We start from the raw sequence: 18,737 nt of genomic DNA on the forward strand, positions 1-18,737 counted from the left end.
ATTATGTTTATTTGTTACTTTGTCATATTACATAGACCAGTCTGAGTGGAGAGCCTTGGGGGAGGCCTATGTCCAGCAGTGGACGTCTTTCGGCTGACATGATGATGATGTCATATTATGTACTGTAGGCGATTTAGTACATGTCCTTACTAAAGAAAAACTACAATCAGTCTTATTCAATTAACACCTGCACCAATAACCAAATCGGGTTCTCTGTTTATAGGTGGTGTTCATTACTAGGGGGAAAAACGCTACTACCAGTTATGAGCATAGCTTTTAAAGTGTGGCTGCAAATGTGTTACAATAGAAATAAAAATAAAATAAAAGGCATGTTTTATAACAAATTAAATGTGTTCAATATAATGCCTCACACACTTCTTTGTCTTGTCTCTGTGAGACTAACAAGGTTGCAGGATTATCAGCCTACCAGATGATTACCAACAGATGCATAAGTACTAAATGGCAACCTGCCATTTCTAGTGAGGTAGATTTAGTTGGGAAACTGTTTTTTCTGCCTATCATAATGATGAATGGTTCATAGCTTGCTTCCAGTTGAGAACACTCCAGAACCCAACACCTAGTGTATTCGAAAACATTGTCTTGCAAACCCGTACATTCTCCTCATTTATCTTAAGATAGTAGAACAAAGTTCGACTTCGCTTTCCTCTTTTGCCGTTAGTGCGTCCTCTAACACGTTTTGGCGCTATACTTTTCACTTGAAGATTGACATAGGTTTTCCTTTCATCCCAGGTTAGTTTTTGAAAGTTGTTATACAAGGATTGTCTTTCATCTTCCGTAATGGTACCGCATTTCATCTGTCCTTTGTCTCTTAGACCACATTTGCATCTTTCTTTCATAAATCTAGGGAAGTCTTCATCTCCTGGTTTGAAGCATCGTTCTCTTCTTTTTCTTCTCTTTTTAATTTGTAATGTTTCTGCGCTTCTTCCATTTATTTTTGAGGAATTGTCTTCGGAATCTGATGAACCGATTTGAACTGATATAAACTCTGTAGGAACCAAATCACCTGTATGTTCATCTGAGTTGATATTGTTACGTTTGTTGCTGGGTCCTGGTAATGTCATACTATTTTTAACAATGTGTGATTTACTTATATTTCTTTTAAATAATTTTCACGAATGATAAGTAACTTAAAGTAAATTCATAATAATAGTAGAATACAAAATAATTTTACATGTCAACAAATTACTATACCTGTGATTGGTAATGACGTTGACGTATTGCTTTTTTTTTTGCAATAGCAAAGCAAAGAGATTATAACCACTACGTTTTACAGCAAGGCACCTTAGTAACAGCACTGCATCATACAGCCTCATTTCTCCACATTCGACCTTAAATACCAAACTATAGAACAAGTGAAAATCTAATTTCAATCATCACAAATATCATTTCTCCAGTTACTTTGGAATTGCTACTTGGACTGGCAAGAAACCAGAGGCTCATTTCATATCTCAGTAACATTGTAATAAGCAAAGGAAGTTGTTTGTTTAGCTACTGCTGTAGCTAGCTACATATTAATAATCTAATCTGTGTTACGCGGGTTTATTTAGAATTAGAATAATTTTGTGAATATTTTGCATTATTACCTGAAATTATTTATGGCAATTATGCGTTACGGGGCAATGAATGTCTGTGTTTCGAGATAGTTTTGTCTTTCGGAAACTTTTGTCCTCCCTTTTTTCCGAACAAAACGGGACTACGCAACACTGTGGTTGCTCGATATTTTTATGGTACGGTTTTAAGGTGTATAAAATATGATTTTAATCTAAACTTTGTTTTCACGCCCGTAATAACACTTTGAAAACCACACTTAAAACCTCACACAACAGTGGCGCCATCTAGAAAGACAACAAACAATCGATAGCCCTGTTATTGACAGATGACAGTAAGTTGACAAACACGCAGCGTTGATTTTCATTTTAACTTCTCATTTCTCACATTTTGTTATGACATACAAACGTAAAAAATACCACCATGGAGATACGCACTTAGCAAGGCGTTGGAGGGTGAGGAATCGCAAAAAAGATCTTGACGAAATTGATGGCGATCTCAAAGAAGGTAAGGTTATAAGTTCTGTCACATGGTTTCATATTTTGAGGTTAACTGTCATGACAATATTTTGAGTCTATACTCTACATTTTCAGAAAAGGCTGAGAAGTTATTGAACCAAACCGTGGACTTGGATCTCCCTGGTGCAGCGCAACATTATTGTCTTCACTGTGCGCGATATTTTATCGACGATCAAGCGTTGAAGGAACATTTCAAGACTAAAGTTCATAAGCGCAGGTTGAAGGCTTTGGAACTAGAACCATACAGTATCGAAGAGTCCGAGAGAGCAGCAGGCCACGGTAACTTCAAACAGCCTATAAAGAGGAAAATTACCACACAAAATACTGAGAAGCCTGTTGATGAAGATGGCGACGCAGTTTTAGATGAGATCAGTCCACATAAAAAGAAAAAAGTTGACGAAAATGCTACGTAATATCAACTTACTCACTGGGAAATTATTTAGCTCTAAGAAGTTATTTGTAAGGAGGTCTGCTTTATTCATAAATGGAGCAAAAGCAAGTGAGACATTTGTTTTTGTTACTCCTCACAATGATTTACCTGAACTTATGAAACAAAAGTCTATGATACAGGAACAATTGGAAAAACGACAAACTAATTTTGACTTGGACAAATTAGAGAACTTATGGATAGTATATGAAGAACTAAAAAAGCAAAAGTCTGACTATGATAAAAAGAAAGCCGAAACTTCCAAAGAATTGAGCAAATTGATAAAAAGTGAACCCAACAGTGAAGTTACTAAGAAATTAAAGATTCAAAGCGATTTAGTGAAAGAAAATATTAAAAAACTAAGGGTGCCTTTATGGTCTGCAGAAGAAGCTGTTATGGTGGAATCATTAAAATTACCCAATTTTGTACATCCTAGAACCCCAGTTGGTGACAGTACAGTTATACATACCCAAGGCTCCCCACCACAAAATAATAAAGATCACTTAAAAATTGGCAGAGATCAGAAACTAATCAATTTCAAAAAGAATGAAAATTACTATCTAACAGGTGATGCTGCAGTATTTGAACTTGGAGCAAAGTTTTACTACAATGATGTACTTAAAAACAATGGGTTTACTCAATTTTCAAATCCTGACTTTGTAAAGAGTGTAATTGTGGAAGGCTGTGGCGAAGATCATAGAAATCCTGATGCTACTTTTATTCTACACCATAATGAGGACTCTAAAGTAAATCCGGAGAGCAGGTTACATTTAACTGGGGGAGCTTCATTGTGCTCCTTCTTTGCATATCATGCTAAAAATGTCCTGCATGCAAAATCACTGCCTTTAAGTTACTTCTCAATGGGGCGTCAGTATGTACCGTCACCTACAGATGAAGACAGTTTGTTCCATGTCAGCCAAGCTTCTGTCGTACAGATCTTCAATGTCACCAAAGACGAAATACAACTTAATGCTGCTTTTGATAAAATCATTGATATTTTAAAAGAAACTTACAGCAAATTAGGGTACCATTACCGATTAAGCATAATACCAGCTGACAAACTATTGACCTGGGAATCAATGAGAGTTGTAGTAGAGATGTATTCAAACTCTATGAAGGCATATGTGAATGTTGCTGAGATTTCTGCCAGTGGGGACTTCATAAGCAAGAGACTCATGTTTACATATTCTGATAATAAACAGAGCAAGTTCCCTCACATAATTTCAGGAACTATTCTCAATGTTCCCAAGTTGCTAGCTTGTGTTTTGGAACAAGATGCTGAATTTTCTGTGCCTGAATTATTCAGTATGGACAAGTGGTCTACCAACCCTTAATTAACCAAATAAAGTTTAATAGTTATTATTATTTTGCAAATGAAGGAGTTATTTGTTTACACAATGTGATAAGGTTTTTGAGAAAATAATTATATGGACGATTGAAAGGCTAAATAAATGATATAAGCGGCAGTTTTGTAAAAAAATTAAATACAGAAAAATCACTGATTCCAAACAGGTTAACTCAATATCTCAAAAAATATCACTTAGATCAGTTAGTCTTTCAACCATTGATATTATTTTAATTAAGTTCCATATTTAATTACATAATAATTCCTGTTAGTCATAGTAGACTTTTCACACCTAGTCAAATATCAGTTTGGTACTCAGTTCTTTTCCAATTTTGGTTTGCCAGGTCTACTGGATCTTGCAAGCTAATCTCAATAAGGTCTAGATGTCCTGTTTTAGTCAGCAGCATTATTGTATGTGTCCTAGAAAAAAAACATTTTTGTTTTACTTCTATTTAACCAATAAAAGTTACATAAATGTATTAAATTTATATAATTACCTTGTCCCATACCTCCCTTGAGGTATCGTAACAAATATAGAACTAAATTCTTGATACAATGGACTTCTATTTTCTAATTGTTCATCAGGTAGATGTCTGAAAATAAATGTTATTATTGAAATGATCTATCTTATTTTTGTTTTAATTATACTTTCATTATTATCTTAGTAAAACTCAATTATAATGAAAAAAAAAAAAACAGATTGTTCTTAGTAAAATACATACACTTCTTTTGATTTTAGTAGACCAATAAGTTCTTCAATAAGTTTATCTTTCGAGCCAACTTTAGGATATTTACTGCAGATCTCCTTCAGGGAGGCTTTTCCAGCCTCTGCTTTCTTCAAAGGTTTCTCTGGTAGACTGTTTGAGAACCCTAGACATGGTTCATTCCAGGAGGTAAGGTTGTCTGTGGCATTAGTGTAACTTTGCACTTTTGTTTCTTTCCTAGAAAAACATGAAAAAAAACTAATTTTAGATTTCATGTATTAATTTAAAATGAAGCAAGGACCAGTTGGTGTTAATTCGAATAACACACCACTATTTTTAAGCTATTTTTAGGTAAACAAATTTAAATGCTGACAAGTGACAATGAAGCTCTATGGTAGGGTGGTTTGAATGAAAATTAATTATTTACATAAAGGGTGACATACCCAAATTCAACAGTGAGCAAAACAAATTCATTAACTTCTTTAAGAAGACTCTGTTTTGTTTTAAGATAATCCTCTGTTGAAGACTCACATTGTACATAATCTGTTACTATTCTGCCTCGACCTGTGAATCAATGAGGTAGGATAGGGTAAACGTAATTTATTTGCTTTTCACTTCAATCTTTACATTTGTTCAGAATATAAGTTCACACTTACTTTTTGCATCTGCCTTTTTGTTGCCAGGTAAATTGAGGAGCACTCCTAGCTTTCTTCTTTGGGGAGATACTGCCAGCCATGTCCCATCACCATCAGAAGCTCCCAAATCTCTGCCTTTAAAGTACCAAATATTATTGTTTGACACTAAGAAGGATCTAAGATGGCAAGGGATCTTTTATTTATGTTAAAGTGACAGTCATGAGGGAAGGGGTTATGTCCAGTAGTTCCTTTCGAATAATCTAAGGGGCGGCCTTAGTCCAGTAGCAATGGAACACTTGTCAATTGTGTTTGTTTACTTATTTTTTGTAATATATAGTAGGCTAAGAAATGAGGGAGGTTTCTATTTCTGTACACATTACATTCAATTTCATAGTCCAGTGCTGGTAATGGAATGGAATATAATAAAAAGGTTTTATTTTTTAATTAATGGATAATGAGGAAATATCACCTGCAATAACAGTGGGATCTTCCCAAACAGCCATGTTGGAAGCCAGTCGGTCATAATATTCGTCTCTGTTTTCAGCCAGGACCAGCCGATAGTCGCTGCCGGCGTCATTGTCTCCGCAATACATAAATAGTATGCACATTTTTACTGAAATAAAACGTAAGACGAATACAAAGTCCTCTTAGCCGGTGGCGTGAGGAGTGATAAACAATTGTTATCACCTTATCAGTCAAACATTGCAGGTAAAAAAGTTTGTTGTACATAGTAGATAATTTGAATAAATAGATAATTATATTTCAATTGAAGCACACTGCCTACCTTGCCGATCGCTTCTAGTGAAGTGTTGTGTTTATTAACTAATAATGACTTTTAAATTAAATATCCTAACGGCAGTGCTAAGCAGTCGATCGATAATCTATCAGGATTGGATTTTCTTTCAAACTATTTCGTAATTTTGTGGAACTTCAAAACATTGATCAGCTGTTTTAGGTTGCCAGCTCAGTAAATAGTAAATAGGCCATTTCCAGAAATTTATTTACGTAATATTTGTACCTGCACGGCTACTACGAAACTCCAAACTCGAAGTTCGTATCGTACCGTCCTTCTCGCTCTCGTATTAAGTAGTATAAGTGTCAGAGGTACCGCACGACACGAACTTCGAGTTTCGAGATTCGTAGTAGCCCTGCTGATTTTACAAGAAGTTTCTTAATTTAAGTTAAGAAGTGAAGATGAAGAAGATCTAAATGAAGTTAAAGAACAGGAATAAGAGTTAAAACATAATATTTAAGTATTAGAAATCAGACATTTTAATTTATAAAAACTACCCGCATTCTCCTGCCTGACATGACGCATCCTTTAGTTAGAATGTGGCCCTTATTATATTACATTATATCAGTTCTCGTAAGTACTTTTTTTTCAATTAGCGTACAATTTCGTACATCTCTCGTACATTTTTTCTGATTCACTAGAAATTTAACAACTCGACTGATACATAGTGGAAAAGATAGCGCCCGCCAGAAAGTATCTTTCCAGGCGGTGACATGTTGAGCATATTGATCACTGTTTTCTCTTTTTCTCGTAACCACGTGCGTTTTGAATGTCAGTTTGAATTCGTACAGTCACCGCCAAAATGTATGACACAAAGTTCCTCTAAAACATTGCAGCATTGGAACGTAGTTGAACCTCCTCCTTTTTTGAAGTCAGTTAAAAATCAAGGTCAATGGTAAAAATCCGAAACTTATATTTTTTTAGAAATGGCAACGAGACAGCGCCCACACCGTGTTTGATGGTGATTTTCCACCGGCGAGGCGAGACGAGAATTGAAATTTGTATGCATTCTCGCGCGTCCGCCGCGGGCGCTGCCATACAAATTTCAATTTTCGTCTCGCCTCGCCGGTGGAAAACCACCTTGAAGCGGAAGAACTCTTAGCTTGCCAAGCCAAGTCAAAAAATATTTTTTTATACGTTTCTTTTCCATGGCAACATTGGTAAAAGAAACGTCAATCAAGTTAATCGCCATTTTCCTTGTATGTAATGAAATTTTTTAAATTTGTAAAATAAAATAAATATAATATCATGTAATTTACAAGTCCAAATCTGTCTTTGACTCCTCGTCAATCAGATTAAAAAATGGATTCCAACCTATCATTCTTCAGTCTACCAGTAAGTCAAAACGTTGCTCTAACATAAGATTGTTTTACGTAAACACTGTGCTGTTCTAATTACGAATATTTGCCACAGTTCGTGGACTCGGAGACTACAGACTTGGTGTTGAATATCAAGAATGATCGCTGCGGGTACGACGAGTTGCACACGAGTTTGCCGTCTCACGGCAATTTGTTGGGGTCAGACGATGTGTTGGCCCAATTTTTGTCTCCAGACGAGCCATTGGAAGAGCCCGACTTGAATGGACCCACCACCTTGCACTGCGAGATATGCAGGAAGAAGTTTGATAATGCTAAAAAGTACTATGGACATTTGAGGATACATTCCAAGGGCAATGCTTGGGTTTGTGGTAAGATTTTAATAACTGTAATCATAGCTGTAATAAAACGACTGCTTGTGAAGGTGTTTGAATACTATGCTACTAAACCTTATGGTTATTGCAGACAAGTGCCCTGAGCAAAAGTTTGCCACAAAGCAGGCCCTGATGAAGCATGGGCTGACGCACGCACCTCTGGAACGCGTGTGGCGTTGCCCACAGTGTAGCCTCTCCTTTGAGGCACTCTGGAGATTGCAACAACATCTCTTTTGTACACATCTAGAGTACAGGTAGAAAAATAAATTGTTTTAATCCTTATATTACATTTTGTATTTTATGAGCATGGATGTTTGGGTTAGGCAAGCACTGTTTTGGTGCCAGGAAATCTGGCAATAGTCTGAGGAATGTTTAGTTTAATGAAATGAGCTACATAGACAGTGGACCCTATGGTTGGGCAAGAGAAGCGGTTGCTCTAGGCGTACCAGAACAAAATAAATTTATGATCAGCTCGCTCTACTTTCATCAAGCACTAGAGCCGGTGCTATACAGAGACTTCCAATTAGACTGGCATAGAGACACAAGTTCACTTAAATTTCGAAATAAACAAGTTATTGCACACTGGTGACATGACAAATGCCCTATAGTATGGCAGAACTGAGTGCGTGCAGCTTGTGGCTTGGATGTGGTGATGGAAACCAACTTTGTGCTTATATCATATAATCTACCAATCACTTAGAAGCCTAATGTGAGATAGCTCTAAACTCAAAGTATTTTTTATTATGTTCCAGGCCACATAAATGCGATGAATGTGAGAAGGCTTTCCATAAGAAATCTGACTTAAAACGGCATAAGGACATGCACAGTAGTAAGTAGACAGTGCTTCTCATGCTCATAAATGCTTTCTAAAATTATTTTTGTTCTGAAATTCTATTACTCAAGCAAAATTTACCACTTACATGATTTAGAGGAGTACTATGCGTATTATGCGGCCCACATGACGGCTGGACTCGTAACTTGTAAACTATAAATAGTTTAATTGACATATTTCTATCTGGAATATGAAACATTATTTCTTTATTTCCTTTTGAAATTAATATTAGTTAAATTATTTTAACTGCCACGCCACTCTATTGCCCATTTACAGTTCACTGTCTAATTTTACAATATTAGACTATTTTTAACCCAAATAATTTATATTAGTTACAAGTCCAGCCGTCATTTAGACCGCATAATACATACTGTACGCCCTTATTTATTATTTATTTCAAACAATAATAATTTAATGATTCTTGATTTAATGAACTCAAAGAAAAATAAGAAAAAAAGAATTTTAAAAGAATTTCTTTGCTCACCTGCGACCTTATGATAGCTAAGTTTATGCAAAATATGCGTGTTCATGCAGTTCCTCCACCTCAACACTGTAAGAACATACACAAACCACACAAACCCATCTATCACCACCACCACACTAAACTGACGCGTTTCGAACTCAACCAGAGCCACACACCATGCTACCAGATGTTAGACTAACAAACCACAACAAGCGTTTTAATGTGTCACTGTAACTCCCGAAGTACCCACCTATATTTTTTCTCAAACAAAAGAAAACTACCCACAAAATATTATTAATTTAATCGTCATATAAAACTACCTTGATTTTTTATTAATTTACTGTCAAGGCGTGTTTTATTAACTGCTATTGCTGAAATTAGACCCCAGCCGAAGCAAGGGAGATGATATTAAATTTAATAATAATAAGCCTTTTTATTCTGAACTTCTTAGTTGAGTATGGATACATGGTTGTGTTTGTTATAGTAAGTCCCGAAGCTCAGTTTGCCTCTTGGCATAGGCCTCCTCTAACATTTTCCATTGAGATCTGTCTCGCGCTACCCTTCTCCAATGATGTCCAGCCGTGAGTTTAAGGTTGTCTTCCCATCTTGTTTGTTGGCGTCCTCTATTAAATTTACCTGCTCATTAATAATAGACCCCATACTATTGTACCTAATTATCTCCATGCATTCTAGAACATCAAGAGCAAAGAAATTCTTTTAATTCTCTGATATGGACCTCCGCAAAGTAACGCCTGATTAAATAAATTATTCTTGTTTTAGTTAATAGTTTCATGATTTTTCAGATATAAAAAAGTTTTCGTGTTCAGTGTGTGGGGTACAGTTTAGTGACAATTGCAATCTGAAGCGGCACATGTTGCGACATACCAATGAGAAACCTTATTGTTGCGCGGGATGCGGTAATAGGTATAAACAGGTTGGTAAACAATAGGAAGTGAAAGCGGTGATTTTCTTTAAATATTTTTGCTGCTGTGGTAAAGTGGCGAGTGGGAGCAGTCTTTCCTAAATCAAAATCAAAATGTCTTTATTGCGTTTATGGGTAATATAGTTGATAGACAGCAATACATAAAGAAGCGCCATATCCTGCCTGCTAGAGGCGTACAATATTTAGGCACACTACTTAGAATATAATATAATAAGAATAAAATCAAAATAACACAATACAAGTTCATTTGAATGTAAGATAAAATATGTCAAATTCAGTAAAAACACATTAAAAAATAAAATGATCAATAATTTAAAATATCAAGTAAATTCAAGCAAACTAGAAATTAAATGTCAATAAAATAATAAAATTACTTAACTAGTCCATTAACAGTATCATACATAAAAACGCAACTAGCCAATTGAACAAATTCTTCTTAAAAGTTAAAAGAGGTAGTATTTTCATGTTGAGTGGTAAATGATTATATATTTTTGCACACATGCATTGCCTAGAGAAGATAAATCAAATGAAAATATTCAAAATACATATTTTATTTTAGCTGGCTTCCATGAAGCGACATAATCAGAAGTGCCCAAAGTATCAGTTCAATCATAACCTGGACCCGACGGCGCGAAAAAACCACTGCAGAGTCTGCGGCATGACTTTTCAATACAAGAGTGCTTTGCTCGAACATTGCGTTAGGTAAGTGCATATAATATACAGAACGTCACCATTCAATATTTTTAAGGTCTAAAAATAACACTATCCCCAAAATCCTTTTCGGCATAGTTTTTTTGTTCCTTCTTATTAATCAAGATAATTCACAGTTGAGAGTATAGTATAAATGAATACCGAATAGAATGTACAGTATGCATAATAAATAAAAAACAAGATTATGTCAGTTATGTATTATGTTTACAGACAACACACAAACCCATCTAATAATACAACTAACAACATCGAGAAAGACGATAAACCACATCAAACAACAATCAGCATAGACCACAACAGAACTGTGGACAATATTGTTGATGATATCCTCTCCGCTGAAGACGATTACTTGACTATGTCCACGCAAAACGAAATACTAAACGTATATAACAACCAGACTGAAACAGATACCAATAATGATAATCTAATGCACGTAGAATTCCTTAAAGCGATGAATCAACTGCATAGCTTAGATGATGAATTATTTTACAATGATCTAGACTTAGATAATTTCCAAGCAAACCACATATTTAACATGAATACTAATGACATGGATTACGGAGACAAAAATGCGGAGATTCTTTTCGATTTTGCTGATAGTGGCAGAAGTATGGATCAAGATATAATGAATGTACTTTCAGAAGTAGGCCCGTCGTTTACTGAGACGAATAAACCTGAACCAACAAAAAATCCTACAGTTTCCGTAAATGAGTGTGCCACTATTTTCGAAAGCGACGTGGACTTGGAAGCTAGCACGAATTTAGCTGCTAATTTAAACCAACTAATAGGAGAAAACAATGTTCAGTATATTTCAACGGAAGATGACGATACGTTTATAATAAGTTTGAACAGTGCTATAGACGCGGAGCAGTTGACAGACATGTTGAACATAGGAGTTGAATTAGTTGAAAATAACAATGAAGAAGAAAAAGTACCCGAGGCCGAGGTTCATAGTACTGAAGTGGATAGTGAACCAATAGTGATTAAGATTCAAGAACCGATAGTAGATAAAGACGCTACTAGTGATAAAGAAAACACTGCAGTGAAACCAAAAATAAAGAAATGTACTTTATTCGTATGCCGCACTTGTAATAAAGTTTTTAAAAAGAAGGATAACTATAAATCCCACAAAGGTAAGATGCGAGAAACACCAGCTTAGTTCTATGATTTTTTAATCAAATCATTGCCTCTTTCGATAGCTTAAAATGTTGGTGCCATTACACCACATTGGTTCTAAATAAATGATATGATGGCTTTTTATAATTTTCATTTGTTAGTATAATCCAGGAAAATTTTGTTTGTTGTTGAAATTGATCATCTGTAAGCTTCACTAAGTACATAACAAGTTACCAATTCATATTTCCTGCACTGTATAATTTATTTTTACAGCGATCCACAACCCGTCTCTACGCGCGCATCGATGTCGCACGTGCGGCGAACGCTTCAGCTACCGTTCAACGCTCAACAAGCATCGCAGAACACACGAATCGGTACCCACCAAGCGTTTCCCTTGCGCGTTTGAGGGTTGCGACAAAGATTATAGCGCTGCTTGGATGGTGAGCATTACTCAACTTTACTGTATCCTCCCACAACCCGCCGCCGTCTGGCGTAGTTAAGCTACACAGTAAAGAAATATCTTAACGCACATCAATCGGTGTCCAATCAACTTCCTTCCTATGTGTTGCGACAGCGCTGCTTAGATAGTGAGCATAATCAACATTACTGCATCCTCCCACAATCCACCGTCATGTGGTGTTTAGGGACTGGCGTAATGTAGCTAAAAACTAAACAAGCATCGTAAGTCACAGCTCTGCACCTACCGAACCCTTCTCTTGCGTGCTCGAGAGTTGCTAACAAGATTATAACGTCGTTTTGTTTAGATAGTGAGCATTATCCAATTTGACTGCATCTTCCCACAACCCGCCGCAATGTGGTTTTAAGGGGCTGATGTAGTTTAGAGATACACTGAAAAAAAAAAAAACAGGAAACGCGACTGCACCATGCGAGCAATTTCCTTGCACGCTAGAGTTTTGTCAGAGTTTATACTTGGACAGTGAGAATTACTCAACTTTACTGCAGCCTCCCATACTCCACTTCGATGAGGAGACTTTATGCGGTTTGACACTTATTAAACACAAAGTTAACCTAATGTAGCACCCAATTCTAGCAATTTTCGAACTATCCTGACGTTTGATCAATGAGTGACTCACATCACAACCCGCCTACCATAAGTGAATATAATATGCGACTAAGCTTGAAACCATTTTCTTTTCCCATAACAATTTTGTTTGTTTCTGCAGTTGAAAAATCACATGGAGCGCGACCACGAGAAACTAATGCCGTATAAATGTGACAAGAAAGACTGCGGGAAAAGTTTCTACAAGCAGTCAGACTTGGTCAAACACGAAAGGTAAATCCAAGTGCACGAAGACCAGTATATTAGAGCGATGTGCACATAATCGCAATTGGCACATCTAGATCTAAAGCGGTATCGACTCAAAATAATACACCATTTAAAGTTAGGCCTACATTTAATATCCGCAAGGCCTAAATTAAAATGCTTATTTTGAGTTGATGCCCTTTCAATCTGGATGTGCGATATAGCAATAGCACATATGGTTTCAACGGTTTTCACATTAAAACCGAAATAAAAAAATAACATAAGTTTTTGCTGCAGGTTCCACTCTGGCGCACGGCCCTACTCGTGTGACATCTGTCACCGCGCGTTCCCCCAAATCTCACACCTGAAGCGGCACGAACGAACCGTCGACTGCACTAAACAGTGAGTTTTAATACACTTTCATTATTAATTTTCAAAAAGCCATTACAACCGTTGATTATACATCCAGTGTTTTTTTTTATTGAGTCGCCTTAAGGGCCAGAGACACTAGGTTCTTGCTTATGTTTACAATCACACATTATTAATTACATTTTAAATACTTCTCAGTCATTTAATTACAGCAGAACATATTTTTTGTTTCAGTGTGCAACGTTGACGGTGGTGATTGCTCGTAGTGAAATATTTTAGTTATTTATTATCTGTCTCCCTTTTGAGAATTTTCTGTGATAATCAACTATATATTATAAGTAAATTATAATATTGTATAATAATAATCATGTTAAGTATATAGGTACTTGTTTGTTTTATTTCATTACTCATGTGCAGTCGCGCTTGACGATTAACGACAATAAAACTAAAAGTAAAAAACCACTTCAATTTAATTAAATATCGAATCTTAAAAATTAAGTCCTAAAAAATCAATCACTCAATCACATTTCAAAGATACTTACTTACCTTAATCTTACTGATATAACACAAGCAGATTCATTACATTTTAAATTAATTGTATAGATGTAGTTGATGATGTTTTGCCATCGTATTTTATCGGAAAATTTCGTATTTATCTTGCTTCCTCAACTAGCTTAGTCAAGTTTACTAAAGCTAATTAAGATTTTATATTTTTTTTTGTTTTATAAATACATGTTAAGATTAGATACCTGGATTGAGAAAGTAAGATAAATACGAACTTATTCGACAAAATACGATAGAAAACATTCACTAGTTCTGTAACCTATTTACGAACAAAGGCACACTTGTTTAGACTCGGATAGTGTAAAACAGTTTCAAAGGCTAGTTCATTTGATTCGAGTATTGTTCCTCCAACAGTCTCGCACCGAGACTTATTTGATTAGTATTTTTTTATTAATTAAATGCAATAACCATTTCGATCGATGGGTTAAGTGTGATGATAATAGGTCCAAAACCTATGCTGGAATATCAACCCAAAGAGACCCAATAACTCTTTGGCTGACGGTCTTCCGTCCGTCTGTACATGTACAGTCGAACAAATTGAATCATGACCCAGGGTGGAACCTTTTTATAATAAATTTCACTATGATCTCTTTGACAGAAGTATGAGATGTCAAGATGACATTATTAACACTAAGGTTCTAATCTGGGTCATGATTCAATTTGTTCGACTGTACAGGCCTACGAAGTGTAAAATTCGAACTTCGTATCTTGCCGTCCCGCTGACGCTAAAATGATTTAATACGTGAGTGAGAGGGACGGTACGATGCGAACTTCGATTTTCAAATTTCCTACTAGCCCCCCAGATGCAGTGAATAATCAGCTTCCATTGTTAAAAATCTGAACACATGACTACTTCCGAATGCTGCCGACGTGTCTATGAATAATTGGGTTAATAAGTGACATATTTGTATTAAATAGGGTAGGTACAGTCACCATCAGATGATACCATACCATAATAATAGGGTGCATGTGCCGATATTTTTGACCACCTTGGCCGCTCCGAAATATCTGATGGTGATTGCACTACATTTATTAAGTGACAAATGTCAAACCGTGAGTTTGAATCACACTGAGATGATATAACCCCCACGATCAAATCATATAGAAAATCTTAACCTAGGTTCTCTCTACACTCTACATTGATCTTTAATCTCTCGATGCGACCTTTCCCCTACGCTGTCTTGATGGACACTGAGGCTGACTGAAGTAGCATAACAAATACGAACGTTTACGATGGGAAAGGATTATTAACGGGAACTATATTTTTTGTCACTTAAATTTAGATTTGTCACTAAACTGCGATACCCTTATTATTATATCTAACCCTGAGAAATATATTGGACATCAAATTAATCAAATATGTCTCTAAGTATGAGTCATCAGATGAATGTAAACCTGTATCCTAAATTATAGTTTGATCATCAAAATTCGATCACCAAAATAATAGATCTGTCACCTAATAAATAGATCAGTTCCTTAATTCGATGCTTCTACCTATTCTACTAAGGCAGGTCTGGGTTAGGTACGACGACGAGCGAAGCGAGGAGGAGTGTTAGGTAGAACTGCGACCCTCAGTGCGCGAGCCGAGCGAGCGAAGAGAGCGTGCCGCGGCAGCAGCCGTCGAAGTGCCAGAACCGAACATTTTTTGCTAATACAATACTTGTATGATGAATATAAATGTTTGTAGTAGGTACTTGAGTCTTGGATGTTTGTATGTATATATGCGTATGTCTACCCGTTCTTTAGCACCCATAGAACAAACTTTGCTTAGTTTGGGGCTGGGTCAATTGGTGTAATTTGTGAGAAGATATTATTATTATTATTTCATTCATTGTATATCATTATCGTCAAATTTCAGTTCAATTATTTGATGATCAATATTATTTCCGAGTAATTTTTAAATAATATTTAGGTAACCGTTTTAATATTATTTGGTGATTCAATTTAGGTGACAGATCTACTATTTTAGGAACAAATATTATTTATTAGGTCGCCAAAAACGCATTTATTAGGTGATCAATAAAATCATACCCATTATTAACTACATCTGTATGTCTTTTTTAAGAAAAGAGTCTTCTTGTCTCTTTAGTGAATATTTGTAATTTTTATTACATCCTTAGGGCTAAGCGTCAGAATAGACCAGCTACGCTAGCCCACATCTTCGTTCTCTTGAATGGCCATGTTCTGCATAAAAGTCTCCAGGCTGTTAGTACTGTTGACTAGACTCTCATAAGTGTGGTGATTGTTGCCCAGCTGTGGAAGAAAAATAGGTAAAACTTCATGTTTATGCCATCATGTTATCGTGTCCAGCCTACGTTTTACTGCAGGGCACAAGCTCTCAAAATGTGAGGGCTTGGGATTTACTTCGCACGCGGGCCTAGTGTGAATATAAATTTTCACTCGCCAATGAGCCAATGGCCATATTGTCTAACGTGCTCGGACTAGCATTGAAGTCATCGTTTCTCTCTGTCATACGATACATGAAAGATAGTTGCAGTTGAGAGACACACAGAGAGGGAATAGCTATTTTAAAGAAAACTAACACACCCTCCTCGTGAATAATACCTACTTATTTTGAAATCAAGTTTTGAATTAATGAGCTGGCAATATTCGTAGCACAGTTTGTTATTAATTATACATTTTGTGCCATACAAAAACTGGCGAATCGCGTTTTGACAAGTCATAAAAAGTATGCCAATGGAGATGTGGTTGTGGTACCAAGTGCCAACAACCCAATTTGGGCCATCGCGGCCTTGTACCTTTCCAGTTTAAAACAAAGTACTCACAAAGCCTTTGACCCACTTGGAGAGATGGTCGGTGTAGTAGGAGTTAGCGAAGCGTGCGTCTGCGAGCAGCACGGCGCCCCAGTCGCCGCGGTGTCTCACGCAGCGCCCCACCGCTTGGTTCAGCGCCCTACGATCAATCAATCAAATAATTTATTGTATGGTTATGATTATGAGTCAAACAGGTCTTATTATGTCCGTGTCCATCATACGTGTATATTAAGACGACCGGATGGCTAAGTGGTTAGAGAACCTGACTACGAAGCTTGAGGTCCTGGGTTCGAATCCCGGCCGGGGCAGATATTTGTGTGAATAACACGAATGTTTGTTCTCGGGTCTTGGATGTTTAATATGTATTTAAGTATGTATTTATCTATATAAGTATGTTAATCCGTTGCCTAGTATCCATAGTACAAGCTTTGCTTAGTTTGGGACTAGGTCAATTGGTGTCAAGTGTCCCATGATATTTATTTATTTATTTATCATGCCTACCTCAATGAGGTGTACAATATACCTAACTACAATTATATAATACGAATATGTCATGTTTTAGTCATAGCAATGAACAAATTTCGGAGATTATCATACTGGCGATTGGCGGGCGAGTTGAAAGCGAATTAGCTGCGTTTAGCGCCAAAGACGGCATATTATTGTTGCAGGAGAGTGCACCTACTAGTTCTTGACTAAGATAATTTTTGCAAACTTTTGTTATTAACCCATCAGTTTGTTAGTAAATCGAAATAATATTTTTTTCTATTCTATTCAAGCTATTCTAGCGACACTATTGCTCATTACATTCGCGGTAGCTGGTGCAATGTAACCATCTATGATTTTCTTACCAACCCCAATACCTACTTGTGAATATTAGAATAGGTAGGTATACTAGGTACATACCTGTAAGCCTGAACTCTCAACCATTCCCTACTGGACAGCAGGTTGCGTTGTGAACAATATTTGTCGTTGTATTTCATCTTTTCTTTTACAGCCATGTCGAACGTGTTAGGATACGGAACCCCCACCTTGAAACAAACAGACACAGCTATATAGACTTACTTACATAATATGTCGAGGAGGACAAAGGAAAACGTCTTCTTGGTGGTATAATGCGTATAATTCCTCACAGTAAAAGTTACTAAGTTCACAAGAATAATCATTACATAATAAAAGATACCGTTCGCAAATGCGCGCGCGTGCAGCTCGTTCAGTTGGTAGCCTAGAGAGAGAGCTGCCGAGCAAGCGAGAAGGCATAAGGCAAGGTTGTGTTCGGAAATCAAATACGGTTTCGCGCTACACATACATATAGAGATAAATTCACACCTGAGGTCTGTGGGTATTATAACCATCACCATATCAGCCAGGACGTCCACTGTTGGACGTAGGCCTTCTACATAGTTAGACCTCCACTCCAGTTGCTTTGGTCGGAAGCGGCCTGCGTCCCCCGTAAACCTGCGGCTTTAACCAGGTCATTTGTCCATCTCGTGGGTATTTATACCTGTATGGAATACTATCTGTCGATCTTGAAATTAATTTTCAAATACATTCTGTTGGAGCTGCGAAAAACAAAAACTTCCAAATTAACGCGATCAAAAGACATACCGTTTTGAAAGTGCATTTTCATACAAACCGTAGAAATCAAAATGTGTAGGATATTTCCTGTTGAAATCTGGCCAGGTCACACAATACAAGTAAAAGAAAAAATCCAAACCTTGTTTTTCAATACAAACTTTTTTTTGTTAACTTCTGTGCGCGATTACGACTCGCTATTGGCCGGGCTCATTCTAAATATTCTAATCAATTAAACTTACAGTAATTACAGCTCTGGCCTGGTGGTCTTTGAAGTCCATTCCCTCCGACACCTTGCCGCGATACACAGCGAATAATAAAGCGCCTTTTTCTGACAGCGAGTACTTATAATAATCCTGCAATGACGACACTTCGTTATTCACAACTGCCTTTAGCCGTCCCACTTTTTTATTATGAGAGGGCAAACGAGCTTGCGGGTCATCTGTTG

At 36.6% G+C, this 18,737-nt stretch overlaps 5 protein-coding genes across 5 annotated transcripts in view; 3 read left to right on the plus strand and 2 right to left on the minus strand.

Moving 5' to 3' along the window:
• The first annotated feature begins 1,690 nt into the window (after positions 1–1,690).
• LOC141431084 (zinc finger protein 593 homolog) lies at positions 1,691–2,507 on the plus strand. The gene is made up of 2 exons (XM_074092080.1): positions 1,691–2,076; positions 2,163–2,507. Exons 1-2 carry the CDS (start codon positions 1,965–1,967, stop codon positions 2,498–2,500), a joined length of 450 nt encoding a protein of 149 aa, XP_073948181.1. The 5' UTR covers positions 1,691–1,964; the 3' UTR covers positions 2,501–2,507.
• Positions 2,490–4,357, plus strand: Slimp (Seryl-tRNA synthetase-like insect mitochondrial protein). Its single transcript, XM_074092079.1, has one exon. The coding sequence runs from the start codon at positions 2,490–2,492 to the stop codon at positions 3,846–3,848; it is 1,359 nt and encodes a 452-aa protein (XP_073948180.1). The 3' UTR covers positions 3,849–4,357.
• Positions 3,989–6,148, minus strand: Tango2 (transport and golgi organization 2). Its single transcript, XM_074092078.1, has 7 exons — positions 5,983–6,148; positions 5,668–5,811; positions 5,220–5,333; positions 5,007–5,127; positions 4,582–4,800; positions 4,357–4,452; positions 3,989–4,279 (listed from the first exon to the last, which is right to left on the minus strand). The coding sequence occupies exons 2-7, from the start codon at positions 5,804–5,806 to the stop codon at positions 4,156–4,158; spliced, it is 813 nt and encodes a 270-aa protein (XP_073948179.1). The 5' UTR covers positions 5,807–5,811; positions 5,983–6,148; the 3' UTR covers positions 3,989–4,155.
• A 999-nt stretch (positions 6,149–7,147) lies between these two features.
• LOC141431085 (uncharacterized) lies at positions 7,148–13,775 on the plus strand. Its single transcript, XM_074092081.1, has 11 exons — positions 7,148–7,326; positions 7,405–7,678; positions 7,773–7,935; positions 8,434–8,510; positions 9,780–9,910; positions 10,479–10,621; positions 10,841–11,763; positions 12,020–12,186; positions 12,931–13,040; positions 13,308–13,412; positions 13,614–13,775. Exons 1-11 carry the CDS (start codon positions 7,294–7,296, stop codon positions 13,624–13,626), a joined length of 2,139 nt encoding a protein of 712 aa, XP_073948182.1. The 5' UTR covers positions 7,148–7,293; the 3' UTR covers positions 13,627–13,775.
• A 796-nt stretch (positions 13,776–14,571) lies between these two features.
• Positions 14,572–18,737, minus strand: part of LOC141431086 (Fanconi anemia group J protein homolog) — an 18,117-nt gene continuing 13,951 nt past the window's right edge. The window contains exons 12-15 of the mRNA XM_074092082.1: positions 18,532–18,645; positions 17,621–17,745; positions 16,730–16,856; positions 14,572–16,196 (exon numbers count right to left, since the gene is read on the minus strand). Coding sequence (XP_073948183.1) covers positions 16,092–16,196; positions 16,730–16,856; positions 17,621–17,745; positions 18,532–18,645 — 471 coding nt within the window. The 3' untranslated portion in view covers positions 14,572–16,091. The remainder of the gene's footprint in view (positions 16,197–16,729; positions 16,857–17,620; positions 17,746–18,531; positions 18,646–18,737) is intronic.

Source organism: Choristoneura fumiferana, chromosome 9 (assembly GCF_025370935.1).
Source record: "Choristoneura fumiferana chromosome 9, NRCan_CFum_1, whole genome shotgun sequence".
Lineage (NCBI taxonomy): Eukaryota > Metazoa > Arthropoda > Insecta > Lepidoptera > Tortricidae > Choristoneura > Choristoneura fumiferana.